The sequence below is a fragment of the Pelophylax lessonae genome (assembly GCF_965119305.1).
Source record: "Pelophylax lessonae genome assembly, chromosome: 9".
NCBI classification, from domain to species: Eukaryota; Metazoa; Chordata; class Amphibia; order Anura; family Ranidae; genus Pelophylax; species Pelophylax lessonae.
The window spans coordinates 79,920,903-79,942,590 of NC_138776.1; the positions used below are offsets into that span (position 1 = coordinate 79,920,903).

Below are 21,688 nucleotides of genomic sequence, written 5' to 3' on the forward strand. Positions count from 1 at the left end.
TGGACACTGTTTTTCCAGAGTCACCATTGCCTCCAACTCCACCAGTCAGATTCTCCTGGACCTCTGGAATCAGCAAAACACTCTGGTTCACCAGGCCGACTGCCTGTGACTACCATCCACAGCTACAGAAGAGGAGACAGCTGTCACCCTCCTTCCGGGACCTGACTTCCCGCCCAAAGACCCCCTGCCTCATGTGCTCCTGGCTTTTATACCCTATACCATGATGCACCACTCTCTGTGCCAAACCCATGGGATGGTATCAAAGCCTGTGTGTCATTGGCTGGGTTTCCTACACTGTCCAATGTACCTCTCCATTGGATACAGTGGGGACACTCCCTCAGCCCACATGAATCACACATTGAACACATGGAGCAGGCCTAACTAGTAGATCCAGCTCCCTGATAAGCAGAAAACTCAAATGCGTTACCTACTGCTTTCCTGTTAAGCAGTGAAAGCCAAAAACTATACCTGCTATCTAGCACCTGATTAGGAGGGTGCTACATGTGTAAAAATATTAGCTGATCATAAATTTAGAGCTGTCCTGTGCACACTTCTGTGTTATCTTAGAAGCCTAATTAGCCCTTTACAGTTCTGTGGATATCGGATAGGGAGAGGATTCATTCGTTTAAAAAAATGTAATCTGGGCAAACTGACATCACGCAGTCCACAAAAATGCTGTGTTGTTTGTACACAATAGGACCTGGGTGCTGAATTGAATGCATTTCTGGAAGATCTATAGGTATTTTTTTAATACTTGCAGACTATTTAAATGGATAAATTAAGGTAAAAGGTGTATGTATTGTAGAGATGTACTGCATATGTTTTTTAATATTTTACCCTGACATACACTTTAAGGTACCCATAGACATAAGACAGAAGTCAGAAAATTTAGCTATCCCTCAGTAATCCTTTTGAACATTGCTGGCATAGACATAAAGGTGATTGGTTCTTTCCCCAAGTATGGCCCCCATGGGACTGTTTCCAAGACTCGGGTATAGCCAATAAACATGCAACTGTTTCTGGATCCAAACATTACTGGCTAGATTTAGCAACAACCATCTTCTTTCTATGGTACTCAAAGGGCAAACTCAAGTTCAAGATAGAATAAAAGTCTTCATTGAACACTTGGCATTGGCAAATGATCCAAGGAAGAGACTGAAGTAACTCAATAAAATACAATGTATGAACCTAACATGTTTTACAGCCCAAGTCCTCTTCTACATGAATAAACAATTAAAAATGACAAATAGAAGCATTGGGGGACTACACTTCATTTGAGGGACCTTTGCTTTTTATTTGTTATTTATTTTTATTTTTTACTCCTTATGAATGGACCTGGAACCCTGAATTCGCTGTGCTACATATCTATACACAACTGAAGAATTTTATATAATTAAATGCTGTCATCTTTTGTTTATACAGTATCTTCCAAAAGTGAGTACACCCCTCACATTTTTGTAAATATTTTATTATATCTTTTCATGTGACAACACTGAAGAAATTACACTTTGCTACAATGCAAAGTAGTGAGTGCACAGCTTGTATAACAATGCAAATTTGCTGTCCCCTCAAAATAACTCAACACACAGCCATTAATATCTAAACTGCTGGCAAAAAAGTGAGTACACCCCTAAGTGGAAATGTCCAAATTGGGCCCAAAGTATCAATATTTTGTGTGGCCACCATTATTTTCCAGCACTGCCTTAACCCTCTTGGGAATGGAGTTCACCAGAGCTTCACAGGTTGCCACTGGAGTCCTCTTCCACTCCTCCATGACTAAATCATGAAACTGGTGGATGTTAGAAGCCTTGCACTCCTCCACCTTCCATTTGAGCATGCCCCACAGATGCTTAATACGGTTTAGGTCTGGAATCGTGTTTGACCAGTCCATCACCTTTACCCTCAGCTTCTTTAGCAAGGCAGTGGTTGTCTTGGAGGTGTGTTTGGGGTCATTATCATGTTGGAATAAAGCCCTGCGCCCATTCTCCAAAGGGAGGGGATCATGCTCTGCTTCAGTATGTCACAGTACATGTTGGCATTCATGGCATGTTGGCATTCATGGTTCCCTCAATGAACTGTAGCTCCCCAGTGCCAGCAGCACTCATGCAGCCCTAGACCATGACACTCCCACCACCATGCTTGACTGTAGGGAAGACACACTTGTCTTTGCACTCCCCACCTTGTTGCCGCCATATACGCTTGACATCCTCTGAACCAAATACGTTTATCTTGGTCTCATCAGACCCCAGGACATAGTTCCAGTAATCTATGTCCTTAGTCTGCTTGTCCTCAGCAAATTGTTTGCGGTCTTTCTTGTGCATCATCTTTAGAAGAGGCTTCCTTCTAGGATGACAACAATGCAGACCAATTTGATGCAGTGTGCAGTGTATGGTCTGAGCACTGACAGGCTGACCCCCCACCCCTTCAACCTCCGCAGCAATGCTGGCAGCACTCATACGTCTATTTCCCAAAGACAACCTCTGGATTTGACAATGCTGAGCACGTGCACGCAACTTCTTTGGTTGACCATGGTGAGGCCTGTTCTCAGTGGAACCTGTCCTGTTAAACTGCTGTATGGTCCTGGGCACTATGCTGCAGTTTCAGGGTCTTGGCAATCTTCTTATAGCTTAGGCCATCTTTAGGTAGAGCAACGATTCTTTTCATCAGATCCTTAGAGAGTTCTTTGCATGAGGTGCCATGTTGAACTTCCAGTGACCAGAATGAGAGAGTGAGAGCGATAACACGAAATTTAACACACCTGCTCCCCATTCACACCAGAGACCTTCTAACACTAATGAGTCACATGATACCAGGGAGGGAAAATAGCTAACTGGGCCCAATTTGGACATTTCCACTTAGGGGTGTACTCACTTTTTTTTACAGTGGTTTAGACATTAATGGCTGTGTGTTGAGTTATTTTGAGGGGACAGCAAATTCACACTGTTATACAAGCTGTACACTCACTACTTTACATTGTAGCAAAGTGCAATTTCTTCAGTGTTGTCACATGAAAGGATATAATAAAATATTTACAAAAATGTGAAGTGTGTACTCACTTTTGTGAGATACTGTAAGTAAGGTATGTAGGGGAGTGGGAGCAGTGGGAAAATTAAGATTTCTTAGTAAATAAACTTGTTTTCGGCCTTGCCAAATTTTCTAGCTGTCCCACGGGTTCTGAATGTTAAGAACTGCATTGAAATGATTTAGGTTGAGTGACGATTTAACTCCAGGTATGGATACTTTAAAAGATGAAATGAATACAATCTGTAGTACATTTTCTCTGGTGCCTTTAAGAGCAATAAAACTAGGGCCCATTCACAACACATGTTATCGTGTGTAGGGATGATCGAACGGTTCGGGTCGACCATCGGTTCGACCCGAACATTGACTGTTCAAAATTCGGCCGAATTCCGAACTTTTTGCTGAAAAAGTTCGGAATTCGGCAACCAGAACCGACCAAAATGCAATGGGACAGGAACTGGGCTTTAAAAGCCTGTGATTGGACCAGAACCATCAGTAAAAGCCAATTGAGGGGGCAGGAGGATGCTAGGAATGTGATTCGAGTGACTAGGGGGTCCAGAGGCCAATCAGTAGTGACTACGCCCCCCAGTATATAAGATAGCCCCACCAAATCGCTAGCATTGTAATACAGGGATGTGGAAGAGAGTGGAAGCAGTTCTGTTACTCCTGCTTCAAAAGTGTCATTTAGCAATTATTAGTGTGAGGAAAGGGACATCTAGTGTAGTTAGGGTACTATTTTCCACTATAGTTAGATTCAAAAATCTAGTTTCTGTAGGGAAAGTGTTAAGTGCCAGGGTGACCGTAGTGTAGTGTAGGGTGAACTGACTCTGACTGCTATGCCAGGGTGACCAAACCCTTCCATGTCAGGGTGACTGCAATAGAAAAAAGATTGTTTGTATTAGAATTGCAATAGAGCAGGATAGTGGCTTCGCTACTTTTACACCTGGCCGTTTTTTTTTTTTCAAATATGATTTTATTGTAAAAGTTGAACCAGATAAACAGTACAGTACAGTGTAATATAACCAAAAACATGTAAATCACCGAGGCAAGTACCAAGTAAATAGAAAGAAAGCACGCACATACGTGCTGTTAGTGCAAAGGTCAGGACAAATACGGGAGCATCAACAGAGGAAAACAAGTGTGTCATATAAGCATCGACAAATACAAATAATCAAGTTTCCGGGGCACTAGGCCCGTGTGGAGGTATGCAAGGTTGTTGTGCGCTAGTACCAAATAAGTGACAGTGACCAATGCAGACTCATCGTCTGCGCAGCACAGTTCCAGTTCAAGGTTTAGGAAATAAGGCTAAGACAGCATTAGAGAGATAAAAGAAAGGGCAGGAAAGAGAAAGAAGAGGACAGGCAGAGTGGGGGACAAACACACATCGACAGGGGGGGGGGCAAGGGAATAGGGGGGAGGGGGGGGAAGGAAGGGGAAAAGAGGGGGAGGCGGGGGGGGACCGCTCCGCACCGGATCCCGGGGACCACTCCCTCCGGGGACGACTTTCTCGGCCAGACTCAGGAGCCCAACAGAGAAGTTCCCCGTTCTGACAGGACGAAAACCCTCCAGTATCCCCATACCTTCTCATACTTCTCACGCTGGTGGAGCGCTGTAAGGGTCAGATCTTCCAGTCTGTTCACCTCGACCAGCCTCCGCATGCAGTCCCTGATGGTGGGCGATCGGGAGGTCTTCCAGTACTGCGGAATGCAGGATTTAGCCGCACAGAGGACATGGGGCACAATAGAAAGTTTATATTTCCTCAGGGGGATGCTGGTGCGTTGTAAGAGGAAAAATTCCGGCGTGTCCGGAATAGTATGTTCGGTCAGATCACGTAGTAGGGAGCCCACCGCGGTCCAAAAGTCTCGCAGTTTCGGGCAGGACCAGAATACATGAAGCAGGGTACCCCTGTCTTCCTGACAGCGCCAACAGGTATCGGAGGTCCCCGGAAAGATTTTGCTCAGACGGGAAGGGACCCTGTACCACCTGGTGAGTAACTTATAGTTGGACTCCTGCAGTCTGGTACAGGTCGGCGTCTTTAAAGCTATTGTGCAGATGTTGAGCTTCTGCGTCGGTGAGAGAGAAATCTGGAGATCCTGTTCCCATTTGGAAAGGAAAGGAGGGGTGAAATCCTCCGGCGGGGAGATCAGGAGGTGATAAGCCTGAGACAGTGTGTGTGGGAGCATTCCCTCACCTTCACAAAGTTCCTCAAAAGGGGTCAATTCCCTGTTGAAAAGGTCAGGTTCCGGGAGGGAAAAGAGAAAGTGGTGTAATTGCACAGCCGGCCAAAAGGTAAGGGCAAAGTGCCCCGTCGGGTCTGACAGTTCTGCTATGGAGGGCCAGCCACCTGGACACGTAAAACGAGAAGCCACTCTCATATCACGGTCAACCAGCGGTTGGAACGTCCGATCTATCAGGCCCGGAGAGAACGCCGGATTCCCCAAAATCGGAAACAGCGGGGAAGTTGCAGAAGAAATAGCAGGGTTAAGGATTACCGGGGACAACACAGAGAGGGTAACCCCAATCGTAGGGTGGGATACCAGAGCAGGTGGCCAGTGCCCCTTACACCAGGGGGCGCCCCCTAGGGGTATCGTAGATTGCGCCAGTTCCAGGCCAACCCACAACTTGTATGTGGAGTGCCTGCGCCAGTCGAGAAGGCGACCGAGGTGCGTCGCCAAGTAATATTTGTGCACATCCGGCAGGGCCAGGCCGCCACAGTGCTTGGGTAACGTCAAAAGTGCCCGGGACAAGCGTGGGGCACCCGTGGCCCAGATGAACCGTACAAAGAGAGAGTGCAGCTGTTTAAAAAAGGCAGATGGAAGTTTGATTGGGAGAGCCTGAAGCAGGTACAAAACCTTAGGGAGGACCGTCATCTTCAGCAGGTTGCACCTCCCGAACCAGGAGTGAAGGCCGGTCGACCAGGCCTCAAGGAGGCGGCGGACCGTGACGAGCAGTGGGGCGAAGTTGAGCTCGTAAAGCTGCGAGATAATCGGCGCTATACGGGTGCCCAGGTACGTAAGCGCCCCTTTGGTCCAGCGGAAAGGCAGCGAGGAAGAAATGGTGGCCATTAAGGTCGGGGGGATAGCGACCCCCATCGCCTCTGACTTACCGAGGTTGATCTTCAGGTTAGCATGTGTACCGTATAGCGTCAACTCCTTGAGAAGGTTAGGCGCAGAGACGACAGGGTTGGTCAAGGAAAACATCAGGTCGTCCGCGTATGCAGAGACCTTACATTCAAAGTCCCCAACGGTAAGTCCGGTGATGTCCGGGTTCGCCCTCACCCTACACAGAAAGGGCTCTAGGGAGAGGGCGAAGAGAAGGGGGGAGAGAGGGCAGCCCTGACGAGTGCCATTGGAGATCGAGAAGGAGTCTGAGAGGACTCCATTGCACTTCACCTGCGCAGTCGGGTTCGAGTAGAGATGTCCAATCCAGGACAGCATGGTGGCACCGAGGCCCACAGTACGCAAGGTGGACGTCATAAACCTCCAGCTGACCCGGTCGAAGGCCTTTTCGGCATCCGTGTTCAGGAAAACGCAAGGGGTATTAGTGGACCGGGCAACATGGATGAGGTTGAGGACCTTGGTCGTGTTATCACGAGCTTCCCTGGATGGTATAAAGCCGACCTGGTCCAAATGGACTAAACGGGACATGTAAGGTCCAAGTCGATTCGCCAAGATTTTAGCGAACACTTTCAGGTCCACATTTAATAATGAGATTGGGCGATAACTGGCGCAGGCTGAGGGGTCCTTTCCTTCCTTCGGGATGAGGGAGATGTGTGCCCTAAGGGAGTCCCTCGGGAAGGCAGACTCCCCAGATCCCAGAAGGTTGAGCCACTTCACCCAGTGAGGGCTGAGGGTGGGTAGGAAAGTGGTGAAGTAGGGGAGTGTGAAGCCGTCGGGCCCTGGGGCCTTACCCGCCTTACAGGAGCCTAGAGCGCCCTGCAACTCCAGCAGCGTGATCGGGGATTCCAGCGACTCACAGTCTTCTGCCGCAAGGGAGGGCAAGTGCGCTGAGGCGATATATTCCTCTAGATGAGATGCGGGGGACACTGAGGGGGGGAGGTTGTATAAGGTGGAGAAAAAGTCGCGAAAGGTCGCGGCGATCTGTTTCGGGAGAGCAACCCGCTGCCCCGATGGGGACAGAACGTGTGGGACGTAATTAGCCAACCTCTGCGCCCGAATGGAGGACGCCAGCAGCCGGCCACATTTGTCGCCAGAAAGATAGAACTTCTGACGTGCCCTCTGCAAGTCAGCTTTAGCCTTCATAAAGAGGATGTCCTGAACCTTTTGGCGGAGTGCAATCAATTCCAGTTCCAATTCTCTCGAAAAGGAACGCTTATGTCTAATTTCCAGGGCATGGATCTCGTCCAACAGTCGCTCCAGTAGCTGCTGGCGCTGTTTCTTGAGACGGGAGCCGTGTTTAATAAAAAGTCCCCGCACCACTGTCTTGTGGGCCTCCCATATCATGCCCGCGTCACAGTCGTCCGGGACATTTACCCGAAAGAACTCAGAAAGCTCGTGTTGAACCTCCGCTTGTACCTCGGCGTTCTGGAGGAGCGAGTCGCTCAAACGCCACACCCTGGACCCCAGCTCCGACCCCTCAGTCAGGGAGTAGGTCAGGGAGACGGGCGCGTGATCTGAAAAGGTGATGGATCCTATCGAGGTGGACCGCACCGCGTGGAGTTGGCGGTGTGGCACCAAGAAATAATCGATACGGGAGTACGTCTGATGGGGTGGGGAATAGAACGAGTAGTCCCGCTCCCCCCCATGCTGGAGTCTCCAGACATCCACCAGCTGTGCACCGTGGAGGGCTTGCAAAAACCTCTTCCGGTGTCCGTGGGGAATCGAGGACGTCCCCGAGGAGGTATCTACATCAGGCACTAGCGGCAGGTTGAGGTCTCCCCCCAGAACGAGTTGTCCCTCCTGAAACGCGTTCAATTTCTCCAGAACGCCCACCATGAATGAGGCCTGTCCCTCGTTAGGAGCGTACACGCACGCGAAGGTGAGGCGAGCTGGGCCCAGAGTCCCTTTCAAAAACAGATAACGGCCCGCAGGGTCCACCAGCGTTCCTTCACAATGCCAGGGAGCTTTAGCAGAGAGGAGGATCGAGACTCCCTTAGATTTCGCCACAGGGTTAGTGGCATGGTATGCAAAGGGATAGAAACGGTTCTTAAGGAGTGGAAGGCGATCGTCCCGAAAGTGGGTCTCCTGAATGAAAGCCACATCCGCCTTACTGCGGCGAAGTTCATTGAGGAGGACTTTCCGTTTCTCGGGGACGTTGAGCCCCTTGGCGTTCAAAGAAACAATATGAATGGCGTCCATGGGCCCGTACGGAGCGGGGGGTACACACAAAGGGAGGGGGGTGGGAAGGGGCAAAGATCAGGAGTAAACAAGAACGGGAGTAGGAGGGGATAGAGAGAGTGCGAGAGGGAGAAAGAAGCAGAGGAGGGGAGGAGATAGCAAAACTAGAGAGCAGAAATTACTGCACGAGCGCCAGGAGGCACGGAGCCCACCAGGCGTCAACCTACTGGGGGTCGGGGGTTGGAGAAGGACAGACCAGGAAGTACAAAAAAGAGAAAAAAAAAAAAAACCCAGGAAAAATGGAACCCGAGTCCGGCTGTCCGGCCCACCCGGCACCGTGTACGTGTATAGGAGGGAGAGTAGAGAGTAGGAGGCGAGGGAGACAGGATACCGTCATGAGAGAGAGAGACCCATTAGTAAGTATGGTATGTAGGATAGACATCAGAAACAGAAGCGAGGAAAAGCAGCGTGTCTGGAAGTGGAGGGGGCAGACCGAGGGCCCCTCAGGGCAAGTCTAGTACCCACAGCAGCATCTAAGGCACATAATGAAAACAGGTAGTGTAATCACAGCCAACTGCATCATCGCTAAGTGGCCCACAAAAGACCAGGGGTCAGAGGACCCCCCCCGCTCTGGGGCATGCGAGGATCGCAGGAGCGAACAGTGCAATAAACAATAACAATAAGAACATAACGTCCCCGGTAACAGATCCCCATAAGAACAAGTGCAGGTCCCCACAGCAGGTCACCCCAATCCCCCTCCCCACCCCACACAACCCACGGGGAGCCCACAGGCGACCCCCCCAGGTAACCACCCCTGGGACTCCATGTACAGCACTGCGGATGGCAGTGCAGGCTGCAGCAGCTGCGGGCACCCAAAGTGGGGACAATAGAACGGTCCATGACGTCAGTCTTGGCAGTGCCCGGACCTAGCACCCCCCCGCCTCGGACAGTGGGAGCAGCGGGTGAAATAATTGCCAGTCAGTGGGGGAGCAGCAAGGCCAGTCCATGCAGGCGAAGCAGGGGCATCTGCGGGGAGGCACAACCCGAACAGAAAACAAAAAAAAAAAAAGGGGGGGGGGGTTACCATCAACAAGCAAACCTGAGTCAAGCCGTCATCTGCAGGGCAAGGTGAAGGGACCAGGGATCAGTTCAGCCAGCTGACGAGGTGCTTCGGGGCATCAGAGGGTGCCCGGGACGAAGGGTAAATACATTCAAGGTTCTCTACGTGCTTCCGGCGCCCGGGGCCTGGAGTTCCGTCTGGAGCGTTGAGGACGGGGAGATCCCAGAAAGCCTCCGGAGGAAGGTGGCCTGCGATCCGACGGCCTGGGCAGCAGAAGGAGCCAGTTGGGTACCTGAATAGGGTCAGCCTCCAAAAAGGCAAAGAGCGCAGGGAGCTCCGCTCGGGAGCGGAGTGTGAAGGAGGAGTTCGGCTTACGGAAGGTGACAGAAAGCGGGTATCCCCATCTGTAGGTGACGCCACTGCGGCGAGCCAGGTCCAGTAGAGGTCTCAGCAAGGCCCTGCGGTACAACGTGGCCCTGGAGAGGTCCGGCATCAACTTGAGGGCCGCCCCATCAAAGTCCAGGGTGCCCACATCCCATGCTTTCCGGATGATAAGTTCACGGTGGGCAAACCTATGCAGGCGGCACAGTACGTCACGTGGCCTGTCCGGGTCCGAAGAACGCGGGCCCAGCGCTCTGTGCAGGCGGTCAAAGTCCATGCGGGGGGGTAAATCTTCCCCCAATAGCTGCGCAAAGATCGCGGTGACCGTGGCCGGAAGGTCATCAGCACCCGTGGCCTCGGGCAGGCCCTTAATCCGGACATTGTTCCGCCGACTGCGGTCCTCCAGATCCTCCATATGGATCTGCATGGCAATGGTCACCTCCTCCTGGGACCGCAGTGCAGCCTCCACCGAGGCCAGGCGTCCCTCCATAGCCTGTATGGTGGTCTCCCCCGCCGATACCAGATCAGCTACAGTCTGTACCTCAGCCCGGACCGCGGTCACCTCTTGGCGGTGTTTCGCTTCCAGGCGACCCACGATCGCCTCGATGTCGGCCTTTGTGGGGAGGGCGCGCAACAGGGCGCGGAGTTCAGAGTCCACCTCCACTTGGGTAGTCGGATGGGAAGGCCTGGGTCCCGGGGCTCCAAAGGCAGCCGGAGTGTCCAACAGGGTTTCCGAGGCAGCGGTGGAAGCCGGCGATGCTGGAGGAGGGCTCGCATCCTGCAGAGGGGGAGAGCGTGCAGCCGCCATGTTGGAGGCGGCGGCGGGAGCCGGTGTAGGAGAGAAAAAGTGCTGAATAGCTCCACGAACCGGGTTCCGGCGGGGTGTATTCGGTGGTCCAGCCGTTCCCCTTGACCTCCTGCGCCTCGCTGATCTCATCCCCTTGACCTCCTGTGCCTCGCTGATCTCATCCCGGGCGTCAGCAGTGAACGTCGGCCGGGTAAGGGTCGCACAGGCACGGAGCTCAGTGAAAGCACAACCTCAGCCGTCCATGTCCAGACCACGCCCCCCCTGGCCGTTTTTGATGTAGGCGTTTATTGGGCTTTTTTGTGGACGTCTTTGGAGGCAGGCATGACATCTGAACTTCTGTGTAGGGGTATATATACACACACACACACATATATGTATATATACACCTACACACATATAGTTGTGAAAGTAGCAGAACCCTATGGCTGCGCTAATGAAATTATTTGCAGGCATAGGGCTTCGCTTCTATCACACCTATATGTGTGTAGGCGTATATATACATATATGTGTGTGTGTGTATATATAGCCCTATACAGAAGTTCAGATGTTATGCCTGCCTCCAAAGACGTCCCAAAAATGCCCAAAAAAACGCCTGCAACAGCACACCTGGGTGTTTTTTTGGGCATTTTTTGGGCGTCTTTGGAGGCAGGCATGACATCTGAACTTCTGTGTAGGGGTATATATACACACACACGTGTATGTATATATACACATACACATATATAGGTGTGAAAGTAGCAGAACCCTATGGCTGCACTAATGAAATTATTTGCAGCCATAGGGCTTCGCTCCTATCACACCTATATGTGTGTATGTGTATAAATACATATATGTGTGTGTATATATACCCCTATACAGAAGTTCTTATGTTATGCCTGCCTCCAAAGACGCCCAAAAAATGCCCAAAGAAAACGCCTGCTACAACACACCTGGGCGTTTTTGTTGCAGGTGTTTTTTTGGGCATTTTTTGGGCGTATTTGGAGGCAGGCATGACATCTGAACTTCTGTGTAGGGGTATATATACACACACACATGTATGTATATATACACATACACATATATAGGTGTGAAAGTTGCAGAACCCTATGGCTGCGCTAATTAAATTATTTGCAGCCATAGGGCTTCGCTCCTATCACACCTATATGTGTGTATGTGTATAAATACATATATGTGTGTGTTTGTGTATATATACCCCTATACAGAAGTTCAGATGTTATGCCTGCCTCCAAAGACGCCCAAAAAATGCCCAAAAAAAAAACGCCTGCAACAAAAATGCCCAGGTGTGACATCCAAAGAAATCTCATTTTTTTTTCAATAATTTTTTCAATAATTGGCTTTCTATCAAAAACGACAATTTTTAAGAACTTTTTTTTGTGTGATTAATAGTCCCTGGGGCATGACCCAGAACCCTAAGCACTTTTTAGGGGCATTTATTGGGTTTTAGTGCTTCAAAATTGTGTTTTTTGATTACCGAAGTTCGGGTCCCATTGATTTCAATGGGGTTCTGAAATCCGGGCCGAACTTTCGGGAAGTTCGGGTGTTCTGGTCGAACCGAACTTTTCAAAAGTTCGATCATCCCTAATCGTGTGGTATGTTGCTTCATTATAAATGGGTAGCCAACACATTGGGGGTTAGTTCCTAAAACTGGAGAGTGCAAAATCTGATGCAGCCCTGCATAGAATCCAAACAGCTTCTAGGCTTTATTGCCAAAGCTTAATTGAACAAGCTGAAACTAGAAGCTGATTGGCTACTATGCACGACTACACCAGATGAGTGTACCAATTTTATTACATTTTTCCCATTGTCCCACAATCAGACAAGACCCATTTTAATGCAGTCCATTGCTATGCACAGCATGTGGGTGCACTGCCTACTTTCCATTAGTGCATTGAGCACAGATCAAAATGAAAGAAACAGCATTGCACAGGACCACAGTATGCGTATTGCCATTCATTCTGGCCATGCATGTGTTACTACATGTTACTGTAATGCCTAAATATAAATGTGCTCTCAATTTTAAATGGTTAAGCAGCACAAAGATCAACTGGCAAACTGTAGCAACCCATTGGAAATGATTTTCAATGAATTGATGCCTTATTATTATTATTTATTATTATACAGGATTTATATAGCGCCAACAGTTTGCGCAGCGCTTAATGCCTTATTGGTTTACTCACTGCTCTTTTAACATTGTTGAATAAATGTGTTGCTTTTTCAGACTGGTGTGTATGCATTATGGATGCTTGTATCCTGCGGCTATCAAAGGATCAGTGATGATCAGCTACATTTCAGATTCAGGCTATACTGTAGGTTCACTAAACTACAGTATCTGAGTAATGTGTCATGACACTTGTTATTTTCTATTTATTATTTTTAAAAATAATGATCATTATAGCAAACAGTTTCTACTCATAATCATTTATTGTGAATTCAAATATAGAACACAAAGGTGTTAACAAGATCTATGCAAGGAACTTTTGTAGCAACCTCCTAGTTAGTGTAGGTTGCTAAGCAAATTTAGTTTAGCTCCTCTGCAGCCAGAGGAGCAGTGGTTAATTATTTTAGTCTGCTCAATGTTTCACATGTTGCTGGTCTTATTAGTCCCCTCTGCATTCTAGAGGATTCTATAACAACAGTGGCAGTAAAGATGGAAAGGCAGCTTTAATGTTTATGGGGACCCAGCCAATCCCTTTGGATGTGTGCCCATAGGTGGCTGGAGAGCCCATAAATTGACTGAGGCCTGGAGTGGCAGAGCAGTATGTCATGAGGCCAGTCCTATAAGAGGAGTCCCTTGTCTAAGGGGCTCTGTCCCTTAGGGCAGTCTGCTGGAAAACTGCTGGTAGGATGAGGTCCAAGCTGTCGTTTAAGCTGAGGGACCCATTTCTAGGTTTTTCTGATGGCCTGGCTCACTGAAGAGTGCCCGGTAGAAGTTGGGGGAAAAAGTGTCCGGATGTCCTGTGGTATTGTGAGTCTATGTATCCCTCGCTGAATAGAGCCTGGTGAAGGCAACTGATGGTCCTGACCAAAATTCTGTGCCTTAGTGACTATGTTTAGTTCTCAGTTCTACAAAAGTAAGTCCTAGACATTTCTTAGCCAGTAGTAAATCTTGTGGGAGCTCTCTGTCAGAACAATGTGAAGAGAAGCATCCCCAGTCAATTAATGTTTTTGTGCGGTATCCCATGCTTCTCCACACCCAATCCAAGTTTAATAAAAGCATAAAATACACATTTCTTAGACTGTTACTGAGACATTGAGGAACTGTTATTGAACCGTAGGAAATTCTGTGTTCCTGACTGTGTATTCACTGAAATTAAGAGGAGGAATGCACTGGCTATCAGCAGCTCCTGTGAGGGTGAGCTATGACTTTGATGTGTTTTTTGCCTTTAATTATAGAGTTTCTACGCACAAAGAATCAGAGCAAAAGCCTCCATCCAGCTAACGGGAAGAACAATCAACACTGCACTGTTCTAATCAATGCCCATTCTTCCAAATACAAACAACACAAACTGAAAGTGTTATATTATGTATCACAAATTTCTTAAATGTACACATTTGATAGCTAAATAAAGGGATACTTAGCTAGAACCTGTGTAACATAATCAATGCTGTCACTTGTATACTAAAACAAATAAAATTACTCACAGTTTGGCTTCCACTGAGCAGGTGATGTGAAGGAGGACTAAACCCGCACACAGCACCCAGGACACCATTGTGCAAGGCTGCAAGGTTTAGATTGACTGCGTATAAGCTTGGCACGGCCTTGGTATGTTTTGTATTCCCGGCATACCCCCCTCCTACACTGTTGGAAGCAGGGTTCACTGTGAGGGCATTCATCCCTGAACAGCAAATACTCACTAAGCACTAATGTGTCATAGGTCTTGGGGGGGTTAGGGGCACTTGCAAATAATTACTTTAAATATTTTGCTTTCGCTATTTTTCAAAAAGGTGATAAATCTCCCCCACTGTGACTTCATTGGAACAGTCATATTTCCCTATAACACTAACACTACCAATAATATAGGAGTATGACTCATACTATCTTTGACTTGTGAAACCTCCGTCTGTGTTTTGAACATTTTTATAACATATTGCTTGCTGTATATTTTGTGTGCTGAGGGAAGTTTCAACAACATTACAAAATTTCAGATTTTTCTTTTTTTTTTTTAAGGTTAAAGCCCAAGTTTACCTACAATAAAAAAATACAAATGAATTACAAGGAACATTACCTACCCTTAGTGTGATGTGTCCATCCTCTGATGCCCCCTGCCACTGTAATCTTCCATCCTCTGATGCCCTCTGCCACTGTATTCTTCCATCCTCTGATGCCCCCTGCCACTGTAATCTTCCATCCTCTGATGCCCCCTACCCCTGGCACTGTAATCTTCCATCCTCTAATGCCCCCTACCCCTGACACTGTAATCTTCCATCCTCTGATGCCCCCTACCCCTGCCACTGTAATCTTCCATCCTTTGATGTCCCCTACCCTGCCACTCAAATCTTCCATCCTCTGATGCCCCCTACCCCTGCCACTGTAATCTTCAGGTGCAGCAAGAGTTAACAGAACTGAGGCACTGTTACAGGCTTTTATTAAGAGAGCCCAACTATGCCCACTCTTTCCGTCCATTTTCTCAATTCAATTGAAAAGTGATCTCTGAATTGAGGATGGACAGATGATTGATAGTTCCCCCTCCATTCATATATTGTGCTTCATTTATAGAAGCCGTAGTAATGGCTTCTATGAATAAATCAACTGGGCCTATAATGAGACCCTGTGATCTCTCCTTTTCTATAGCAGCCAAGATTTGACATAATAGGCTGAGATATTTTATGCATCAGGTGTGCTCTCAGACCCCTCTTGCCTTTTAACAATGAAACCATGATAAATTTGAGATTCAAGTGTATTTCTTAAAGCCAACCTTCACGAAAAAGTGGTAGATAGAATAAGGCCCCAACATGGAACCAGTATGTGGTCAGCAGAGGCGCCCATTCAAAAAAAAGGTACTTCCAAGTACCTTGGAAGGTTGGTATTTATTGATCATAAAAACAAGTTAAAACACCAACGCATTTTCAGTGCTCTTTATTGGCCACTTTATTAGGAAAAAGGTGTACAGTACACTGGATGAAATACATAAAAATATGACAAAAACATTTTCAATATGGATCCAAAGTGTGGAGGATATATACAGTAAAAATATATGAATTAAAAAGTGATAAAAAGGCCCTTTAGCTGTGTAAAACGTATAAAAAATGTTAAAAAACAGAATGTATATATGTATTTAAAATTATGCATAAAATTTTAGTTTGTACTGTAAAATTTAGTGGTGGAGGTTATATGGGTATAATCTAACATTAAGCACCTCAGTAATTGGAAAAATGAGAATTTGGTGTGATACAGATTCTAATGGTGATAATTCCTAGTCCAAGAGTAGTGGGGCTACCATCTTTACACACGCATGTACACATACCGTACACATACACATACATACACATATACACTATATTGTCAAATGTTTTGGGACACCTGCCTTTACACGCAAATTAACTTAAATGGCATCCCAGTCTTAGTTCGTAGGGTTCAATATTGATTTGGCCCACCCTTTGCAGCTATAACATCTTTAACTCTTCTAGGAAGGCTGTCCACAAGGTTTAGGAGTGTGTCTATGGAAATGTTTGACCATTTGTGGAGGTCAGGCACTGATGTTAGACAAGGAGGCCTGGCTCCCAGTCTCTTCTCTAATTGATTCCAAAGGTGTTCTGTCAGGCTGAGGTCAGGACTCTGTGCAAGCCAGTCAAGTTCCTCCACCCCAAACTCGCTCATTCATGTCTTTGTGCACTGATCCAAATCATTTGGTGGAGGGGAGATTATGGTGTGGGTTTCTTTTTTAGGGGTTTGGCTTGGCCTCTTAGCTCCAGTGAAGGGAACTCTTAAGGCACCAGCATACCAAGACATTTTGGACAATTTCATGCTCCAAACTTTGTGGGAACAGTTTGGAGATGGCTCCTTCCTATTCCAACATAACTGTGCACCAGTGCACAAAGCAAGGTCCATAAAGACGTGGATGAGTGAGTTTGGGGTGGAGGAACTTGATTAGCCTGCACAGAGTCCTGATCTCCACCTGATAGAACACCTTTGGGATGAATTAGAGCAGAGTCTGTGAGCCAGGCCTTCTCGTCCAACATCAGTGCCTGACCTCACAAACACGCTTCTGGAAGAATGGTCAAACATTCCCATAGACACACTCCTAAACCTTGTGGACAGCCTTCCCAGAAGAGTTGAAGCTTTTATAGCTGCAAAAGGTGAGCCAACTCAATATTGAACCCCAAGGACTAAGACTGAGAAGCCATTAAAGTTCATGCGAGTGTAAAGGCAGGTATCTCAATACTGTGGACAATATAGTGTCTATATATATATATATATTTATAAATATGTATATATATATATATATATATATATATATATATATAGACATACATATATACATATACACACATACACAAACACACACACATGCATTCACAATAAGCCTCCCTCTAAAAACAGCCCAGAGTATGGAATATGGCCAAAAACATGTCAGCATTCATATGACTTTGCATTGTACATTCTGCTCATATACTGCATACACACATATCTACATAAAGTGTGCATTCCTAGCTCTGTCAGTTATGAGAGATATGATTGAATATTACTCTTCTGTACTGATGGATGTTATTGTGCCTGCTCTATTTTTTATTCCATTACATTTGTTACTGCCGATCAAGGTGTATTCTTGGAGGTCTTTCTGGAGTAGGGATTGGTGTTCTCATTTCAGTTTAATTCTGCTTGGTGCAAGAATGTTTTTTATGGTTGTTGCTTTAAAAGAATATGCCTTAAAGGTACTTAAAGGTAAAAATCCATTACAGATGGTAGACACTCCTACTGTTTTTAAAGTCATAGTTACATAGTTAGTGAGGTTGAAAAAAGACATCAGTCCATCCAGTTCAACCTATGATGTGTGTGTGTGTTTGCTTTTAACCGTACATTGTATACCCCTGTATGTTGTGGTCTTTAAGGTGTCCATCTAATAGTTTTTTGAAACTATCAATGCTCCCTGCTGATACGACTGCTTGTGGAAGAGAATTCCACATCCTTACCGCTCTTACAGTGAAGAACCCCTTACGCACTTTAAGGTTAAACCGCCTTTCCTCTAGTTTTAGTGAGTGGCCACGTGTCTTATTGTATCTCCTTTCTCTGAATAGTTTGTTCCTTATGCTCGGGTCACCAGTACAGTATTTGTACATTGATATCATATCCCCCCTCAATCGTCTCTTCTCCAGAGAGAATAGGTTCAGTGCTTGTAGTCTTTCCTCATAGCTGATGTCCTCCATTCCCCTAATTATTTTTGTTGCCCTTCTCTGGACTTTCTCCAGTTCCAGCACATCCTTCCTGAGGACCGGTGCCCAGAACTGGACAGCATACTCCAGATGTGGCCGGACCAGAGTCTTGTAGAGTGGGAGAATAATCTCTTTATTTCTGGAGTGAATCCCCTTTTTTATACATCCCAGTATTCTGTTGGCTTTGCTTGCGGCGGCTTGGCATTGCATGCCACTGCCAAGCTTGTTGTCTACCAGTACCCCCAAGTCCTTTTCCATCCTAGACTCACCCAGAGGTTCCCCCATAGTGAGTAGCTTGCTTTCTGGTTTCTGGCCCCCAAGTGCATTACTTTACATTTTTCAACATTAAATCTCATCTGCCATGTAGTTGCCCACCCCGTTATTTTGTTCAGGTCCGCTTGCAAGGTTTCCACATCCTGCATAGAAGATATTGGCAAGCCTAGTTTAGTATCATCTGCAAATACTGAGATTGTACTAGATATCCCCTCCTCTAGATCATTTATGAATAAATTAAACAGGATTGGTCCCAGGACAGAACCCTGGGGTACCCCACTTTCCACACCCGCCCAATCCGAGTACTCCCCATTAATCACCACCCTCTGTACTCTCCCCTGGAGCCAGTTCTCTATCCAGGTACTCACCTTATGGTCCATACCTACCTTCCTAAATTTGTACAGTAAGCGTTTGTGGGGAACGGTGTCAAAGGCCTTTGCAAAGTCCAGATACACCACATCCACAGGCTTTCCTTTATCTAGGTGGCAGCTCACTTCATCGTAGAAGGTTAATAGATTGGTTTTGCACTAATGATTTTTCATGAATCCATGCTGATTACTACTTATAATACCGTTTTCATTACTAACGTCCTGTATGTGTTCCCTTAACATCATAGTTACCTGGGATATATCTCGGCCCCTTTTTAAATATTGGTACCACGTTGGCTTTTTTCCAATCAGCTGGCACCATACCCATCTGTAAACTATCCTTAAAGATCAAGAATAATGGTCTGGCAATCTGCACATCCTACAATAAATTTGATGTACATAATGATGTACAATGTGTGACAAACAGTTAAAACTCTTTTAGAAATCGTTGGATATACCAGATATACTCCACTTTGGTCCAATGATAGATTAGCGGAACTTTCTCGGCTAGAAGGCTTTTTGAGGTGGGAGAGAGCAGAAATCACAGCTCTGTCTCAGCTTTATTTTGATGGAACCCTAAAATCTTTTCAACAATTGTGTTTGGAGTGGTAACTTGAAACAGCATTGGTTCTATCAATATTTAAAATGGCATCATGCATTTCTTGCACAGGGCTTGATTCCATCCACCTTCTTTGCCTCAACGCCTTTGCTTGATATACTTGCCCGGGCTGAGATTACTAAGGGACACATTTCTTTGGCATACACACAGTTGTTGTTAAAATTTCTTCTTACTTCCGGTTCCAGCACCCATGTAGGTAGCAGCGCGGGACGGCGGCTCCAGGCTAAATCCGCATTCACACCAGCATACACAGTCCCAGAGAGCCCTCGGATGCTAAGACTCCCCCACTAACATCCCAGGGATTGGGCGGCCATGGATCGCTACCTTCATCACGGAAGGGCCGCGGTGCACCCGCAAATCAAGACCGCGGCTTCATCTGCGGCCTCCTCTGAAGCTGAAATGGCGGACGCCGCCCTCCAGCCTGGCACTGCAGCAAACGGTCAGTTTACAAACCCCTTACCTGACGCACAAATAGCCTCCCTGGCTCAAGCAGTGGCCACACTATTGTCCCCTACTATTACAGAAGCCGTAGACAAGGCCATATCCATGGGGATTGCACAGATAAAGAAGGAGATAGGGGAACACACTCATAGACTCACAGAGCTTGAACACAGGATGTCTGACCTGGAAGATGAGCTGCAGGGATCCTTCTCCATGGATCAGCAGGCCAGGCAGACTCAGAGGTATCTATTAAACAAGGTGGATGACCTAGAGAATAGATACAGGAGGAACAACCTCCGGATCATTGGGCTTCTGGAATCGTTTGGCGCTGATTCACTTTTTGAGGTAGCATCAACACGCCTTCCTGCGGCCCTGGGGATCCAGACTGCTTGCACTGTGGAACGTGCTCACAACCTGGGGGCCCCCTCGAATGAGAGACGCACCCCCCCGTTCAGTTATAGTGCGGTATCTCAATTATATGGACAGACAAAATATCCTGAAGTCTTTCCGCAATTCAAAATCTCTTCAAATTGATGGCCATAAACTCTTGGTGTTCGCCAACTACTCCCAGGAAGTTTCCCGACGCAGAAAGGCCTTTCAACCAATTTGCCAGGCCCTGTTTCACAAATCCATCAAATTCACCCTGGCATACCCAGCCACTTTACGTCTCACGGACTTAACCGGGGAGCAAAAATATTTCACCCATCCCGATGAGGCCTACCAATTTCTGCAACTCATTCAGCCACCAACCAAATGCCCTTCTGGTCTAACTTTGGGTTTCACCCTTCTTTCCTTCCAAATGCTACCCCTGAATTATCTGTTCCTGCTGTCCAAGATCGAATAGCCTCCATCCAACAGAACTTTCAAAGGATTCAGGAAACCATGCAAAATGCCCAGGATGACTATAAGAAGTACTACAACAGGGGAAGGAAGGAGAACCCGGTTTTCAAGGTCGGTGAGGAAGTTTGGTTATCTTCAGCTAACCTCAGATTACCTTTTCCCTCACGGAAGTTGGGCCCAAAGTTCATAGGGCCGTTCAAAATCAAGAGGATGGTTAACCCTGTGGCCTTTGAATTGGCCTTACCCAGCTCTTACAGGATTCATTCTGTTTTTCATGCATCCTTGCTAAAACCAGTGATTCCTAGCCCCTTCCCGGGAAGAGAGGAGCTGCCTCCTCCACCGGTCCAGGTGGATGGAGAAAATGAATTTGAGGTTGAAGCCATACTGAACTGCAGGAAGAGGGGTAGACTTCTCCAATACCTAATCAAGTGGAAGGGGTACCCACCTGAAAACAACTCTTGGGAACCCTCAAGAAACATACACGCCCCTCGCTTCATCCAAACTTTTCATGTGAATCACCCGGAGTTGATGTCCAGTTTGGGCATCCAGAGGCCGCCCCTCGGGGGGGGCACTGTCAGAGAAACCTTCAGCTGCAGACTGGTCGTCACATGACACGCACCACATGACTTTCTGGCTGCCTATAAAAGCTGAGCAAGTGCTCAGAGGAATTGCTGGTTTGTGTTTCAGCTACCTGTACCTGAGTTCCTTTTTCCTGTGTGATCATTTACCTGCTGTTACCCGGATTGACCCTGACTTACTCTGCTCTTCTCCTGGACCCGACCTTGGCTTGTTTTACGGACTTTACTTTTGCTTACCTGTGTTTGTGTAACACTCCTGCGTTTTTATTTATAGGCTGGATTTGCAGCTGCAAAATCTCCACTCAGTAGTCATGTAGAGATGTGTTGAATACCAGATCCAACTCTCCAGGACTCATCACCGTGGGCCTGTCAGCTTCAACATACAGATATATACACACTCAATGAGATGTTCCTGGAGTGATAGGATGTATATGATAGTATGAAGGTGATGTGCTGAAGGGACAGGTGTGAACAGTGACAAGGATGGTAATCACTTGATTGGTTTTGTATAGGAGAGTTCAAGATGGTATTTAGGAATGCAGATAGGTTAGTATCGAGTATGCTAACAGGTGGTGAGGACAGCAGATGACAAATACAGGATAGACTAACCCAGTGCAAGGATAGATAGTAG

General features: G+C 47.1%; 1 protein-coding gene across 1 annotated transcript in view; it reads right to left on the reverse strand.

Annotated features, from left to right (window-relative positions):
* LOC309564228 (alpha-1-inhibitor 3-like) overlaps positions 1–14,294 on the reverse strand; it is a 91,605-nt gene extending 77,311 nt beyond the window's left edge. Inside the window, exon 1 of the mRNA XM_082268855.1 lies at positions 14,210–14,294. Coding sequence (XP_082124981.1) covers positions 14,210–14,277 — 68 coding nt within the window. The 5' untranslated portion in view covers positions 14,278–14,294. The remainder of the gene's footprint in view (positions 1–14,209) is intronic.
* Positions 14,295–21,688: the final 7,394 nt, after the last annotated feature.